Below are 16,699 nucleotides of genomic sequence, written 5' to 3' on the forward strand. Positions count from 1 at the left end.
TAGTTTTGTATTTTGTTGTTTCCTCAGATCTACCTGTGTTGATCTAGTCTTTTTTTTTATATATATATCTATACATATATGCCATATATACATACTTTTTTGTTTCTACTCAGCCTAAAACAGTATTTGTTCTATGGCAGAGATTTGAAAATAACTTTTTTTATCTCAGACTTTGCGTAAATATAGTTGTGAGTAAAATTTATATATTTGCTTATACTTTTTTCCAGAGAGAAATTTGTAAAGTTTGTATCTAATGATGGTCAGTTCACTACCAACTACTACAAAATTTATGGTAAACCACAAAAAGGTGAACAGTTTCACTCATAGAGAAACATCACAGGCCCTCTCTCTTTGAAAGCCTGGGAGTTTAACCTTCCTAATATCCTGCCTTCAAGAGCAAGACTGGTAAAGAGGTTGTAAGGGTGAGTAAATGACAACCCAAACGACTTGTGAAGAACTTTGCTTCAAAATAAAAATGGTATTTGAGAGAGAGAAAAAAAAAAATGGAACAATAGTTAAGATTTTATTTTTTATTTTTTTATTCTACATTTTCTTTCTGAACTGACTGAAAAAAGGAAATTAGAAGCAAACAATAATTGAGCAGAACTTGAGAAAAGGAAAAAGAAATACATCTATTTCATTATTAAAAATTGAAAGAAAAATTAAATTGTAAAATGAATAACAAAATTTAAAACAAGAAAAGGAAGAGAACTGTCATTCTTTTTTTTTAATTGGTTTTATAATCCTAAAAGAAAAAGGAATTACGGTAGCAAATTGCTTCGAAACTTGTGACTAAATTGAAGAATTATATCAGAAATTTGGACTGAAGACTATTACTAAAATAAATGCCATCACAAAAGTACTTAACATAAAGAAAGTATATTATTATACACAGGAGAGTTTGAAAGCTTTGTTTATTGGTACTGAAACCGTATCTTTTAAAGGCAAAAGACAACAGAGAGAAGTGCTACAAGAAGACATTGAGTGGTATGAAGCAAAGTTAAATGGTAGTGCTGGATCCCCTGGTTCTGTTGACCATAAAGCCTACTAAAAGGAAGGAATACAGAAATAAGAGGAAACGTAGTCTGGTAAATAAAATGACTGAGTGAGATCCAGGAACATGTGAAAACGATACAGATGATGAACATTGGAAACCTAATCTTCCTCAACCTTAGAAGATTTATCCACTCCTGATGACTGCCAGGAAGGAAACGGAAATACACCACGGAAATAATGCAACAAACTCCTGTAGTGGAAACTGCATTGCGTGGAACGTCTCCAGTGAAGTTGTACAAGAGATACTGATGTTTTTTTCTCAAGTAGTAGGTCTTGACAGCAGATTGATTCCTTCAGATACTACCATTTTCCGCAAGAAAAGGTAGGCAACTATTGGTAAAAGAAATGACACTCTAGCTTCATTGAAGTTAACCAATAGGAATAAAAACATGTCATAACCTCAGGGAATTAACAGTGATTGATTTGTATGACGACATAAATGATGAGGTCCATTTTAAGTGGCCAATTAACTTTAATGCTATTGACGGGTAACCATTCATGAACTACTGGACAGACATGCAAAATTATTGTCTTGAGTCCTTAAAAGAATTGAAAAAAACATAATATTGCCTAGGATATTTGTGCCAGTTGGTGTTAGGTGGTTAGGTTATATTTGTTCATCATTACATGTTTGTATTTCACTTGATGTTGTACTTGATAAATTATGAAGTATTGAAAATGCTGATTTGCCATCCAAGACAAAAGTTGGCTTGAAAGACAATCTGATTAGATGCTTGAGGACATTGCAAAAGAACCCTACTGATATCAAAGGTATCTTCGAGTTCTCCAAGATCCATTTCTTTTGCTGGCGAAAAGCTGTCTTTAGAACCGAGCCAACAATATTTCTGACAGCATTTGGGGCATCTCAAATGTGTTCAGAAGTAGGGATCAGATTAGGGTTTGACAAATCCTACTTTGCATCCATCAGTAGATATCAGCATAACACAGATGTCATTTTCATGCCACTCTCTCACGATGCTGACTGCATGCATGAGGCATTTGGTAGGCTGAAAATGGGATTGGAAAAAGCTGGGTATACAAACCAGCCACACTGAAGGATCGAATTTGGTACATTTTTTCCTATGAAAAGTTATGCAACCTCAGCACAGAAAAGTTTGTAAATGTCCCAGGTTTTTGGAAAGAGCGTTTAGTTCTCCTTTGTTCCATTATATATTGGAAGATATCAATAAGATATGCCATCTCTATGGCCAAGGTAATCACTCTCCGTGGAAGGCTAAGAGTGTACTAATTCCCGGCCATAATCAGCATTGTGAAAAGCTGATTGGAGACGTGAAGCTGTCCTTGAACATCAATACCCTTGTCTTAACATCAAAAACACGGTAATTGCGGATTGGGGAAGAGGGGAATGTAAACAAACATGGTCGCACGTGCGTGCTGCCCTCTGGGCCTCTACGTCAGAGCATTGGGTGAGTATTTCGCCATGTTGGGCCTACTGCAATTTCTATAGTTCATTTTTCAACCACAGACAGTCTATATTTATTCCTCACAACTGTTTGAAAACGCGCATGGACAACAACACGACCATAAGATATTATTAAAATTGGGTTATTGAATTCTAGTTTTATACAAATTGGAACCTCTTCTTGAGTTGCCAACGCACACGATGTTTCCTTCCTCAGGTCTCCCAGACTCCCATTCTTAGTTTCACTGTAAGCGCTGACCAGTTGGTACGGAGGTTGTGCCCTACGTTGGGTGGGGGTTGTGGCTTACAGTTCATCAAGGAAAAGCTGCCAATTTGGATTAGTCGCAGTGTTAATTGCAAAGAGGGAGCATTTGTACCCAGTGGAAAAGCAAGAGGCAAAGCGTCACGAGGTATTAGAGAATAATGTTTTTTTTGAGCGTGTGGCAAAGCAAGCGAGATGGCCGTAGCTGTCTCCAACTGCCTTGGTTCTGCTGCCCCCTCTTGCTGATGCTGCTTGCCCTTGCTCAGAGAACCTCCGCAGGGGTCCTCCGTGACTCCGATTCGTCGTCCTTTGAAGACATCTCCTTGGACTCCCTCGACGATATCCTGAAGAAGTACGCATCCTTTCAGAAGACCAACGAATATCCCAGCGCCGATGACTTTTTCAACAACAATCCGTTTAACTCGTCAGGACTGTTACACGACATCGACATAAACAACGCCCATATTCCCGCCATGCCGACGTTCGACTGGAAGATCCCTCCCACCCCTCCGAAGCTGGACTGGGACTTCCCCACCCCCCCGCCGATGGACTGGGAGAAAGTCGTGCCAAACTACGACCGCGATAGCGTGAACACGACGTACAGCCACAGCGGCAGTCGTATTCTGTTCATTCCCGTGGGGGCCATTCTCTTCTTGATCAGTTTGTGTCTCCGCATGTGCATCTGCAGCGCGAAGAAGCCAGCTCCCGCGACGATAACGGTCGTCCGGAGAACCGTGGTGATCCCCGTCGAGGGGTGTCAGGACGTCGAGGAGGGCACGGACCAGCCTCCCTCTTACGCGGACGTGCAGAAGGAGGACCCCCCTCCTCCGTACTCCGAGGTGACTGTCAATGCCACCCCCGACGGTGCAGAGGAGGCGGCAGAACAACCTACACCTCCCACCGCAGACGGGGGCGCTGAACAGGCCTCAACCGCTGCCACGCCCTCAGCTCCGGAAGAGACATCGACGGCGAACTTGTTCTCAGGCCGCCCGAAGTTCCTTCAGTCGCAGTACTCGTACAAGCCCCTGGAGTAGAACACGACTTACCGTCACGTCAAATCTTCATGTCAAAATCTGTAAGTGGAAGGAGAACACAGACAGGAGTTCCTCTTTGTGTACCATAGACTGTTGCACCACTTTTGACAAAAGCTTTGTTTTACGTATGCCCTCTTAAGAATTCCGCATGAGCTTATACCTATTTTATGGCAGTGCATTTGTAGTATATACCAATCAAGATTACAAACCAAATCATATATAACCCGGTTTTTGAAGGTAAAGTTCAGAATTCAGATTATAGTCAAGGTCTGCTACTAATGCCTTATTACATTTTCCTAAACAATAACAAAGTGATTAACATTGTATATGTATGTGCATACAAGAAAAAAATGTCAAAAGTCTTGTCTTGAGGAGTCCTTCCCTACCCACAAACATCGTAATCTTACCATGAAACCATATATGATTTGCATAACTACATTTAACAAACACCAAGTGATAGATCTGTTATTTTTTATTAGATTATTATGACTTAATTTATTCCTTGGAGAAACCCAGTGCAGTCACTGACGTCAGTTGCTCTATGAAATGGGAAAATACTTTTTCAATGTCTAGATATGCTTTCATGTTCAGATACACTTTGTGTCTTACTGAATATTATTCATTTACTTTTATTATTGTTATTATTTTCCTTTTTGAAAGTTGCATAATCCTATAATTTTACCCTAATGCCTTTGTAAGTTTTTCTGCTTCGTAAATTCTCTTGCGTAAATAAGCTTCGTCTATATATCTTCTTCCAACTTATGAAATGTATTACACTGAATTTCCACAATAAGGTTGGCCTCAGGTGAGCCACAGCAGATGATTTCTTTGAACTTGTTTATTTCCACATGTTTTTCCTCCTTCCCAAACAAAGCATTCTTGGCATGATATGCATCGCCATCATGTAATCGTGTTGCAAAGGTTCTAGAATAAGCTTCGAGGAGGAAAAACGATAAAAAAAGAAACATCTGATTATAATTGATATGAAACCTTAATGAGGTTTGAATGGGATGGTCATGTAAAAATTTAAAAAAAATAAAAAAACAGTTAAGAATTCATTTTATATAGCGCGAGAGAGAGAATTCATTCGATTTTGCGTTGGTAACATTTGTACCTCTTCCGCCAGGTGTTCTTCCTATTTCTGGCTTCAAACAGATATTTTCATTCTTTTGAGATTTATAATAGTGAAACTGCTATATTTATGTTTAAAAATGGATAAGTGTGCAAATGGATTAATTGCATATGTGTTGATATCATATATGCATAGTTGTTCCCATATTGGTAATACTTGTGTATATTTTCCCAGTATGACGTCATCACAGGGTGCCAGATACCATTTATACGGCTTGCATACCCATTTTTTTCTGTCTTTCTTTCTCTTCTTCAGTAAAGAAGCATCCATTTTGTTTATCCGATTTTCAGCAGAAATAGTTTTATGGGTTTCTCTTGAAGTGTATAAGTATTTTTAAAAATTGGCGTTTGTTATAATACGAAGCGTTGCCACATCTCAGTATCCGAGACTTGTTGAAGTTATATATTTTTTTATTTTTTTACTGTTAGTATTATTCAACTAGTCTAACAAGCTTTGCTGGTATTCTTGATTGTTTGAGTACATCAAAACTCGAAATACAGCTTCAATTTCACACTATCCTTTCTTCCTCGTGTTTATCAGTTCAAAGTTGTACTCTTGCGAAAGTGGGCGTGTTGCAAACAGTTGGATTTTAGTGTAATGTCTGAAATATCAGTTGGAATTATTATACATCAGTCAGGATTATTTCTAGCCTTAGAAGAGACACAAAATTTATTTCCGTGTTTTGTGAAGAGGGTCTGGATCTCACACACAAATGCTCAATTGTAGCTCGGGCGGTGATGGTTTTTAGTCTTTTTATGAAGAGAAATATTAATCTATAGAAACTCTCTCTCTCTCCCCTTCCCTCTCTCTCCCTACCCCTACCCCTACCCACACTCTACCTCAACCCCTTCCCCTCCCCCCATCCCCCTCCCCTCCCCCACAACTGTTGAAGATAACAGTTCTCGATAAACCCTGATATTCGAATTGGCTTTCAGATTATGTGCTAATGAAATGGGAAGTTGGGATGTAGATTTTAAGACACAGATTGATTTTTTTAAGTTCGCAAATTATATATATGTATCATCATCATCATCAGCCTGTATCAATCCACTGCAGGACGTAGGCCTCTCTCAATCTTTTCCAGTCATTCCGGTCTTGTGTCCTCTGATTCCAGTTTACTCCTGCGAATTTCGCTATTTCATCCCGCCATCTAGTCATTGGTCTTGCCCTGGGTCTCTCTGTGTCGTGTATTACCCATTCTGTTGTTTTCTTTGTCCACCTGTTGTTCTGTCTCCGGTATATGTGTTCAGCCCACTGCCACATTTTCTTCTTGATGCTCTTGTTTATATCCTCTACTTTTGTTTGTTGCCTTATCCATGTGGCCCTTTTCTTGTCTCTTAAGCTAACTCCTAGCATAAACCTTTCCATTCCTCTTTGTGCGCTTACTAATTTCCTCTTGAGTGCCTTGGTCGTAGTCCATGTCTCTGATCCATATGTCATGACGGGGAGGACACATAGGTCAAAAATCTTTCTCTTTAGACATAGTGCCAGACGACTTCGTAATATATTACTATGTGTACCGAAGGCACTCCAACCTAGCCTGATTCGCCATTTTATCTCGGCTTCGCAGGATGTACTCGACTGGATGAGTTACCCTAGGTATACATACTCGTTCACTGCTTCTAGTACCTCGCCCTGTATTTGTATTTGCTTAACTGGGGTTCGACTGTTTAACATGACTTTAGTCTTTTTCATGTTCATTTTAAGGCCAATCTTCAGACTTTCCTTATTTAAATCGCTTATTAGTTGTTGTAGTTCATCTGCTGACTCGCCGAAAAGTACAATGTCATCTGCAAATCTTAGATTGCGTAAGTGCTCATTCCCTATTTTAATCCCTCTCTCCTTCCAATCTAACTTCTTGAATACTTCCTCCAAACAGGCTGTAAACAGCTTCGGTGAGATGGTGTCACCCTGCCTAACTCCCTTTTTTATTGGTATTTGGTTTCTGCGTGGATTTTGATGGTCGCTGTACCATCTCTATATATATCCTCTATTAATCTGCAGTATATTTCCTCTACTCCTTGTTTACGAATTGCATCTTGTACTGCAGATATCTGTATCGAATCGAATGCTTTTTCATAATCTTTGAATGCCATACACAGGGCTTCCTATATTCGTTTGTTTTCTCCCATATTTGAGCTAGTGTGTGGATATGGTCTGTAGTTGAGAATCCGCTGCGGAAACCTGCCTGTTCCCTGGGTTGTTTTGAATCTAATGTATCGGTGATACGGACAGTGATGATTTTTGCGAACAGTTTATAGATTACTGAAAGGAGGCTTAGAGGTCGGTAATTCTTTAAATCATTTGTGTCTCCCTTTTTGTGTATTAAAATTATTATTGCGTTTTTCCAGGCCTTCGGAGTTTTACCGACGCATAGACATTTTAAAGACTGGCCAGATTTACTGCCGCAATCTCTCCTGCATCTTGAATAAGATCTACACTAATGCCGTCTTCTCCTGGTGTTTTTCCTCTTTTCATGCTTTTTAGTGCCCTATTTACTTCCTCTACCGAGATGTTTGGAACGTCTCCAATTGTTGTGTTTATCTCCGTATGTGGTTGGTCGTTTGAGTGGTATAAGTCGCGATAGAAGTCTTATATTACTTTGATAATTTCATTTTTATTGTATGTCACCTCTCCGTTGGGTTTCTTTACTGCGTGCATTTGTTTTTTTCCTATTCCGAGCCTCCTCTTTGTTGCCTTAAGGCTGGTGCCGGTAAGCAGAGCTTCGGTTATTTTGCGTATGTTAAATTTGCGCACATCCTCTTTCTTCTTCTTGTTTATCATCTTAGTCAGCTCTGTTGATTCTATCTTGTCTCTGATTGATGTTATTTTCATGTCCCTACGCTGTTTCATAAGCTCTTTTGTCTCCACCGAAAGCTTACTGAACTTTTCTTTTTCGTCTTTACCCCCCTATTTCAAGTGCAGCTTCCGTTGACCACTGAATTGGTCGTTCATTTGGTCTGTGTCAAGATCTTCGAGAGCTGAGTATTTGTTTCGGATGTTGATACTGAATTCCGTCGCCCTATTCTTAATGTTGATTAGATTAACGAGAGGCTTCTGTATGAGCTTGTTTCGTTCCCTTCTTAGCTGTAATTTTACTCTACTCCTGACCAGTCTATGGTCGCTACCGACATTTACTTTATTGATAACAGTTACGTCTTGTACAATGTCACGCCTATTGGGATTATGAAGTCCATTTCTTTTTTAATGCCGGATGGTGATTTCCATGTCCATTATATATATATATATATATATATATATATATATATATATATATATATATATATATATATACATATACATATACATATACATATACATATACATATACATATACATACAAACACATACATGCATACATACATACATCAATACCTACCTACCTACCTACATATATATATAGATAGATATAGATATAGATGTATATATATATAAATATATATATATACATATATACATATATATAATTGTGAATGAATTATGATTTGTGTGAATTGTAAATTAGTTGGGATTTTTTTTCAAATAACGATAATTTTTGTGTACTATGTTTATTATTTATATATTTTTTATTATAATTATATTTTTAGTGCGTACTCTGTTGCCTGTTTGTTTGTTTTATCTAATCAACACGAGTGATATTCCATGCTGCTTCCACGAACATCAAGTTTTAAGAGGATTTTCTTTTCTTTCTTCACAGAAAACGACGTGTGGCCGCCCTGTTCTTGACGTCATTGGAAGTTCGAACGGCAGAAAGTGATTGAGTGGAGAACTCTTGTTTCTGGTACTCACATTAAGATTTATTAAGAGGAGAGGGCGTAGATCTGTAGAGAGTAAGTGGTTATGGGAGAGTGAAGTGGAGAGGGAAAGAGAGAAAGAAAATGGAGAGAGAAAGAAAATGGAACTTGGGAAAGATGTTCACCAGACATGCCTTAGGGGGGGAATCTGCCCACCGCGGCTTGGCTCTTGAGTTGGCAACACTGTCTTGCACTCGACTGCAAGAGGATGCAACTTGGGACGAAGTTGACGGGAATTCGAGCCTTCCTCCTTTGAGGAAAAATTACGTAACCAAGTGAAATCAATTGCTCAAAAATGACTCTCGAATATGAAGTACCGTAACCTTGCAAGATGAAATAACAAACGAAAAGAAATAACGAATCATTTAACTTACCTGCTTGTCTGCAAACAAGAGAGGAATCTTGCGACACTCCCAAAAATGTTGCAACGTACCACGCCAAATTCCTTGCATGCGTCTACGTTGAGTGGATATGCCCCTTAGTGCTGTTAGTTGGCTGTTTTGAAGTACTTAGGCTTGGTGCTAAATGCAATGAAATCTGGGTTGGATTCTAAGTGAGTTCACTTTTGATGAATACATGGAGGTATGAATGAGAATGAATAATTACTCACATTGCAATGGAAGTTGATTAACTACTAATCCTGCATTGTTGTTATTTATTCTTCGAACAGGGTTTTGTGATATATGACTTGTTGACTTTTCCCCCATTGGAATGTAAGTTTCTCTTTTATACTGAATGGATGGATATTAAATGTTTTTGTCTAGTAACTCCCAATCACAAATGGCTGCATTGTTGCAGACCAGATATTCTATGAATATAGATTTTCTCATTCCTCTTTGTGTACGTCCATGAAGAGATAGACCATAGATAACCTTGACTTTTTTTTAGAAAGCATAATGGGAAACGTATTTTTCTCACGGCTGATTGAGGAAGTTTTTTTTTTCTCTCTCTCTTTTTACATCATCGTCATCACATTTTCTTTGCTATATGTTCCCGTTTTCTGTCATGCATAATTTCTCATTTTCTGTTATACACACAATTTCCCTCTTTTGTGTCGCATATTCATTCGTGAAACGATTGTGATAATTGGTCGTAAGGATATTAAGAGCATTATTGCCAGATTTTTATTTTTTTTCTCATGGCAATAGAAAAAAAAACCACTTATGATTAAGGATAAGGCAGAGTGTTATGTAATGTTCCGTTGTATGGAGCAAAGACGGAGGTTGTTGGCGAGAGAATGAAATTTAAATTTATTTAACGTGCACGATTTTATATAGGGATATGTGGCTTAATACCTGTGCATAATAGATTGATAACCCCTTTACACACACTCACACAAACAAACAAACACATAATAACATATACACACATATTCGTACATATACATATGTATTGATATGCATTCTTAGATACACACATACAAGTATCAGGTTCTTGTTACATGAAATAAACAATAAGTACTATCAATTCTTTGAAAGAATCAAAATATTTCATGTTTCTTAAAAGATATTTTTGCTGACCATTTTTTCTTGGAAAGAATAGAAATGTTTCATAATGATTGTTAAAAGATATTTTTGCTAACCGTTTTTTCTTGGAAAGAATTGAAATGTTTCATAATGATTGTTAAAAAAATATTTTTGCTAACCTTTTTACGATAAACCAGAAAGTTTTACGCCTTACTATTGTGATTACCTGATATTGTCATGCATCACTCGGCATCATTACTAATCCTGTATATTAGTTCACTGTGATTCAATTATAAGCTGTAAGAATGTGTAGATTGCTGCAACTTCTATTTGTTTTATAGGAAATTTCTTCCCACTTTTTTTTTCTTTTTTTCTTTCATAAAAAAATAGTACAGTGGAATTCCCCTAAAATAAAGCATGATGTATTTTGTAACGTAGCAAGTAGAATCACTTTTTATGTTTTTTAAACTTGCTGGATGATCTGTGCCTTTTTTTCGAAATAGTTGTATCTAGAATATAGAGCTAAGAAATTTTGGAAACTTGAAACTTGAGTATCATATTTTATAGTACTTTGAGTTTGTCTAATAAATTCTTTTTGGTTAACAAGACTTGTTTTTTTTTTTACCTTTTGTCATGTATATTAAGACAAAAATTGAAGGAAATACGACACACCGAAAAATCAACGGAAGTAACAGATCATATTGGGAATTAATTTCTATTGAATACTTTATGAAAAGTTGAAACTCAGATAATGAAAATATAAATGTTATGATAATTACGATGAAAAGAAATAAATACTATTATACTTCCATTATACCTTTGAGTATTACTATTAGAGATAAACCCCGCGTGTTCCATTGGCATGGGTTAACATTGGTTGCCATGTCTTGTTTTTTAATTTTTTTATTTTTTTTTTTTTTTTGTTTTTTTAAACTTTCCCCCCCTTTTTTTTTTTTTTTTCCTCCCCTCCCCCCCCCCCCCCCCCCCCCCCCCCTTTTTTTTTTTGTTTTGGGACTTTTTTTTTCTTTTTTTTAATCCAAAAATAAAAAAAAAAAAAACAAAGGGAAAACAACAAAAAAAAAAAAAAACAAAAAAAAAAAATTAAAATTTTCAAAAAAAAAAAAAAAAAAAAAAAAAAAAAAAAAAAAAAAAAAAAAAAAAAAATAAATATATTATAAAAAAAAAAAAATAAAAAAATATATAAAAAATTTAAAAAAAATTTTAAAAAAACATATATTTTTTTAAAAAAAAAAAAAAAAAAAAAAAAATATAAAAAAAATATTAAAAAAAATAAAAAAAAAAATAAATATATAATAATTTTATAAAATATATATAAAATAAAAAATAAAAAATAAAAATTTTTTAAAAAAAAAACCCCCCCCAAAAAAAAAAAAAAAAATTTAAAAAAAATTCCCCCCAAAAAAAAAAAAAAAAAAATATTTAATTTTTTACAAAAAAATTTTTTTTTTTAAAAAAAAAAAAAAAATTTTTTTAAAAAAAAAATTTTTTTAAAAAAATTTTTCCCCCCCCCCCCCCACCCCCCCCCCCCCAAAAAAAAAAAATTTTTTTTTGTTTTAAAAAAAAAAGGGGGGGGGGGTTTAAAAAGGTTTTTTTAAAAAAAATTTTTTTTTTTTTTTTTTTCAAATTTTTTAAAAAAATTTATAAAAATTTTTTTTAAAATTTTTAAAAAAAAAAAACCCCCCAAAAAACCCCCAAAAAAAAAACAAAAACCCCCAAAAAAAAAAAAAAAAAAAAAAAAAAAAAAAATTTTAAAAAAAGGGAAAAATTTTTTTAAAAAAAAAAAATTTTTTTTTGGGGGGGGGAAAAAAAAAAAAACCCCCTTTAAAAGGGGGGTTTTTTTGGGGGGGGGGTTTAAAAAAAATTAAAAAAAATTTTAAAAAAAAAAAAACCTTTTCCCCCCAAAAAAATTTTTTTTTAAAAAAAAAAAAAAATTTTTTTTTTTCCCCCCTTTTTTTTTTTTCCCCCCCCCCCCCCCTTTTTTTTTTTTTTCCCCCCTTTTTTTTTTTTTTCCCCCCCCCCCCCTTTTTGGGTTTTTTCCCCCCCCCCTCCCCCTTTTTCCTTTTCCCCCCCCTTTTCCCCCCCCCCCCCTTCCCTTTTTTTTTTTTCCCCCTTTTTCCCCCCCCCCCTTTTTTTTTTTTTTCTCTCTTTCCCCCCCCCTTTTTTTTTTTCCCCCCCTTTTTTTTTTTTTTGGGGCCCTTTTCCCCCCCCCCTTTTTTTTTTTTTTTTTTCCCTCCTTTTTCCCCCTCTTCTCTCTCTCCCCCCCCCTCCTCCCCCCCTTCTCTCTCTCCCCCCTTCCCTCCCTCCCCTTCCCCCTCTCGCTCTCCCTTTTTTTCCCCCCTTCCTTTCCCCCCCTTCCTCTCTCTCCCTCTTCTCTCCTCCTCCGCCCTCCCTTCCTTCCTCTCCTCACTTCCTCTCTCCCCCCTCCCCTCTCTCTCTCCCCCCTCCCTCCCCCCTCCCCCTCTCCCCCTCTCCCCCCCCTCCGTCTCCTCTCTTTCGCTCTCTCCTCTCTCTCTCCGCTCCTCCCTTCCCCCTTTCCTTCCCCCCTCCTCCCTCCCTCCTTTAAAATTTTTTTTTTTTTTTTTTGTTCTTTTCTTCCCCTCTTTCTTCCCTTCCCCTTCCCTCTCCCCTTTTCTCTCTCTCTCTCCCTCCCCCCCTCTCTCTCTCCTCCCTCCTCCCTCTCTCTTTTCTCTCTCTCCCCTCTCTCTCCCCCTCTTCCCCCTCCTCCCCTTCTCTCTCTTCCTCTCTCCCTCTCTCTCTCTCTCTCTCTCTCCTCTCCCTTTTTCCTCCTCCTCTCCCCCCCCCCTCCCCTCTCCGCCTCCCTCCCCTCCCCCCTCCCTCTCTCTCCTCTCTTCCCTCCTCCCTCCTCTCTCCCCGCCTCTCCCCCCCTCCTCTCCCTTCTCCCCCTCTCCTCCCTCCCTCCTCTCTCCCCCCCCCCCTCCCCCTCCCCTCCCTCTCTCTCCTTTCCCCCCCTTTCCCTTCTTCCCTCTCTCCCCTTTCCGCCTTCTCCCCCCTCCCCCTTTCCCCCCTTTTCTCTCTCCCTTTCTTTCTCTTCTCTCCCTTTCCTTTCCTGCCCCCTTCCCTCCCCCCCCCCCCTCTTCCCCCCCCCCCCCCCCCCCCCTCTCTCTTCTCCCTCTCTTCTCCTCTCCTTCCCTTCTCTCCCTCTCCTCTCCCCCCCCCTCTTTAAAAACCCCCCACCCCCCCCACCCCCCCCCCCCCAAACCCCACCCTCCAACCCACCCCCACCCCCCCCAAAAATTTCCCAAAAATTTTTAAATAAATAAAAACCAACAAAACGCCCAAACCACTTTAATTAATCCACCCCCCAAAAAAAACCACCCCCCCAAAACAAATTAATATTATTAACAATAAATTAAGGAAAAAAAAAAAGGGGGGGGGGGGGGTCCCCCCAAAAACCCTTTAATTAAAAAAAAAAAAAAAAAAAAAAACAAAAAAACTACACAGCTCTACTCTCTTTTGTCAGTCTATAAGCTTTGGGGAAAAAAATGCAAAAGGGGGATCCTTTGAGATCGTCCATACATCAACACTGAGAAAGAAGTTGACCTTGACTGGGACGAAGCTCTTCCACGAATCTAGATGCAGGGACCCCATACCTCTGCGACTTAGCTACGCGTTCAATGTAAACTTTATTGAGAAAGAATAATACGTTGTTTTTCATTCACAAACACACACACACACATCTTTCTCAACAAGTAAGACAATTAATTCTGTTCCTGGTAAATTAAGTATATATCATAAGCAGCATGGGTGGAATCCAAACGATAACATACGAAACATGTCCTTGAATTCCACAATGTGCCTTTACTCCGTCATTCCCGAGTCCCTGTGTGTGTGTGTGTGTGTGTGTGTGTGTGTGTGTGTGTGTGTGTGTGTGTGTGTGTGTGTGTGTGTGTGTGTGTGTGTGTGTATATATATGTATATATATATATTTATATATATGTTTATATATCTATTCATATATAGGTATATATATATATATATATTATATATACATATATGTATATATATATTTATATATATATACATATAAACATGCATATATCTATCTATCTATCTATCTATCTATCTATAAGTATATGCATATATATATATATATATATATATATATATATATATATATATATATATATATATATATATATATATTGAAGATGATGATGACAGTACTAATAAATATGATAATGATAATGATAATGTTAAAAGATAACAATAATAATGATGATAATAAGGACAGTAATACAAACAAAACTGATCAAAAATACAATAACAATGACAATGATAATAACGATAATGATGATGATGATGATAAAAATAATAATAGTAATCGTAATAATAATACACGATAACAATGATAATGATAAGGATAATACCGATAATGGTGATAATAATGCTAATACTATTGATAAAAAGAGAGAAGAAAAAGACGAAGAAGCAGGAAATAAAAACAAGAACGAAGGACAAGCCAAGTAAACAAGGAAATGGACTGAGAAAATAAAAGAAAAAAACAAGTTGAGAAATAGTGAAAACAAAAAAAAAAAAAAGGAAAAGAAAGAAAAAAAGCAAAGAAGGAAGACTCAAAGGAACGACTCAAAAATAGAAAAGGATATGATAGAGAAATTTGAAGTAAACACGAGACAAAACACCAGTCACGTGGGTAGCTCGGGAGGAGGAAAGGTCACAGGGTCCAACGAAACAGTTATTCTCCTTAAATGTAACTCGTATATCGCCAAACAGATCGGTGTTAAAGAGTACTTGCTTCTTATGTAAGATGTGAATTGACTTCTGGACCTCGCTGAACGGTAATGTTGAGTTTTATCCATTTTGTGTATATTTCTTAGTCACGTGTTCCATCAAAACACAGACAGTCACTAGGATTGCCGTATTTCATCCAGATTTTCTATTTTCTCTTAGTTATTTCTCTATTTCTTTAATGAACCAAGACGATGTATATGTCTCGACTGGTCGATATTTTTTTCTTCGGTGGTTTTGTTACAGTGGGGTAAAGATTTTAAAAGGTAGAAAGTCTTAACCAAGAGGCAAGGAAAAGTGTTACACGGGTTCCTATGGTAATAGACGGCCGCGAAACCCGTTTACAGCTGAACGTCGCGAGAACTCTCAGTGTTGTTAGGTTGTCCCAGGAGTGCAGAAGGTGATTTATATACATAGCAAGGAAGCTGTATGAAGTGAGTTTCTATATATCGATGTTGAGGTTGTTTTGTTTTTCCCTGAATAACACCCCGTCTTGCTGTGATTTGGCTAAGATTCAACGATGTTCTCTCCCTAATTGGTTTTAAAATTTCGTAGAGAAGGTAAGCAAACTGAATAGAAGGCGTTTCTTTCTTTTTATTTTTATTCACCTAGACTGTATATAACTATACTTCTCAAGAATTGTCTCCATTCGGTTACAGTTGTGATCAGCGGAGAGAGTAAACACAAGCGAATTCCTCCTCCGTGTCTGGCAGAAAACGGGGTCACGGGGTACTAGAGATCGCTAACCCAGAACGATCTCCATCCGTAACCATGACAACCAACGTGAACATGGCAAGCTTTTACTTCGGCCAAGAAGCCCTTGAGAAGGCAGATGACTCTTATGACGAGAGCTACGTCGTCTTCATCCCCCTCGGTCTCGGTCTGCTCTTCTTCAGCGTCTGGCTTCGGTGTCACATGCGACGTCGGTGCGAGCGAAGGAAGTCCTGCGTGGTTGAGGATCCGGAAGCCTCTCTTGAGGACCTTTCGCTTCGGCGGCTTAGCGATCCTCCTCCCGACTACGATGACGTCACTAGCGATCCTCCGCCGCCGTTGTATTCCGAAGTCTTTCCTCCAGACGCAGGGATGACTTCCTGACGTCTCTCCATCGGATGAAACAAGAGTTTGAGTTTCAAAGTTGTATGTGACTGGTTAATTTCGTATACGTGGATGCTCTGTAATCTGAGGAAAACGGATTTTGGATTCACGTATACGGTCATGTATGTGTGTGTGTGTGTTTATGTGTATGTATGTGTGTAAATAAATAAATTGTTACTGTTAATAAATAGTCATTAATAAGCGATTTAAGTATTAACTTCGCATTTTTGTTCTTGATTATATACAAGATCTATGAATAAAAAAGACTAAAAGTAGTGCAATACACCAAGCAACATATTAAATATTTACTTCTGTAATGACATGGAAATATGTAAAATAAACTAAACCACTCAATAAACCAAGCGATTTTAAAACCTTGTAATTTATGCAAAATCAGTCACAATTTACCCGATAACGAGATATAAAGAGTTTTTACTCACTGAAAAATCATCTGATTTCCTTCAAGCTTGCCATCGTATTACACAAAATACTAAACTGAATGGAACCAGTCAAGTATTTTTGTGCAATATACACTCAATAGTAAATTAATGCCGCCGATGCTCACACGGAAACAACTCAACAAGCGAAACAACAGAATTTAAAATCCGTTGTGACTTGTTAACTATTATTATTATTATTATTATTATTA

At 37.5% G+C, this 16,699-nt stretch overlaps 2 protein-coding genes across 2 annotated transcripts; both read left to right on the top strand.

The window, feature by feature from the left end:
* The first annotated feature begins 733 nt into the window (after nt 1–733).
* LOC122264797 (uncharacterized) lies at nt 734–10,773 on the top strand. The gene is made up of 2 exons (XM_043033859.2): nt 734–3,816; nt 8,605–10,773. Exon 1 carries the CDS (start codon nt 2,903–2,905, stop codon nt 3,773–3,775), a length of 873 nt encoding a protein of 290 aa, XP_042889793.2. The 5' UTR covers nt 734–2,902; the 3' UTR covers nt 3,776–3,816; nt 8,605–10,773.
* A 4,483-nt stretch (nt 10,774–15,256) lies between these two features.
* LOC122263125 (uncharacterized) lies at nt 15,257–16,408 on the top strand. The gene is made up of 2 exons (XM_043031454.2): nt 15,257–15,389; nt 15,615–16,408. Exon 2 carries the CDS (start codon nt 15,727–15,729, stop codon nt 16,048–16,050), a length of 324 nt encoding a protein of 107 aa, XP_042887388.2. The 5' UTR covers nt 15,257–15,389; nt 15,615–15,726; the 3' UTR covers nt 16,051–16,408.
* The last annotated feature ends 291 nt before the right edge of the window (nt 16,409–16,699 follow it).

This window comes from Penaeus japonicus, unplaced genomic scaffold (genome assembly GCF_977035675.1).
Source record: "Penaeus japonicus unplaced genomic scaffold, GWHDUDI00000001_assembly GWHDUDI00000012, whole genome shotgun sequence".
NCBI lineage: Eukaryota > Metazoa > Arthropoda > Malacostraca > Decapoda > Penaeidae > Penaeus > Penaeus japonicus.

Bases quoted from the DNA above. Each gene is read 5' to 3' on its own strand.
- LOC122263125 (XM_043031454.2), top strand. From the start codon at position 15,727: ATGACAACCAACGTGAACATGGCAAGCTTTTACTTCGGCCAAGAAGCC.
- LOC122264797 (XM_043033859.2), top strand. From the start codon at position 2,903: ATGTTTTTTTTGAGCGTGTGGCAAAGCAAGCGAGATGGCCGTAGCTGT.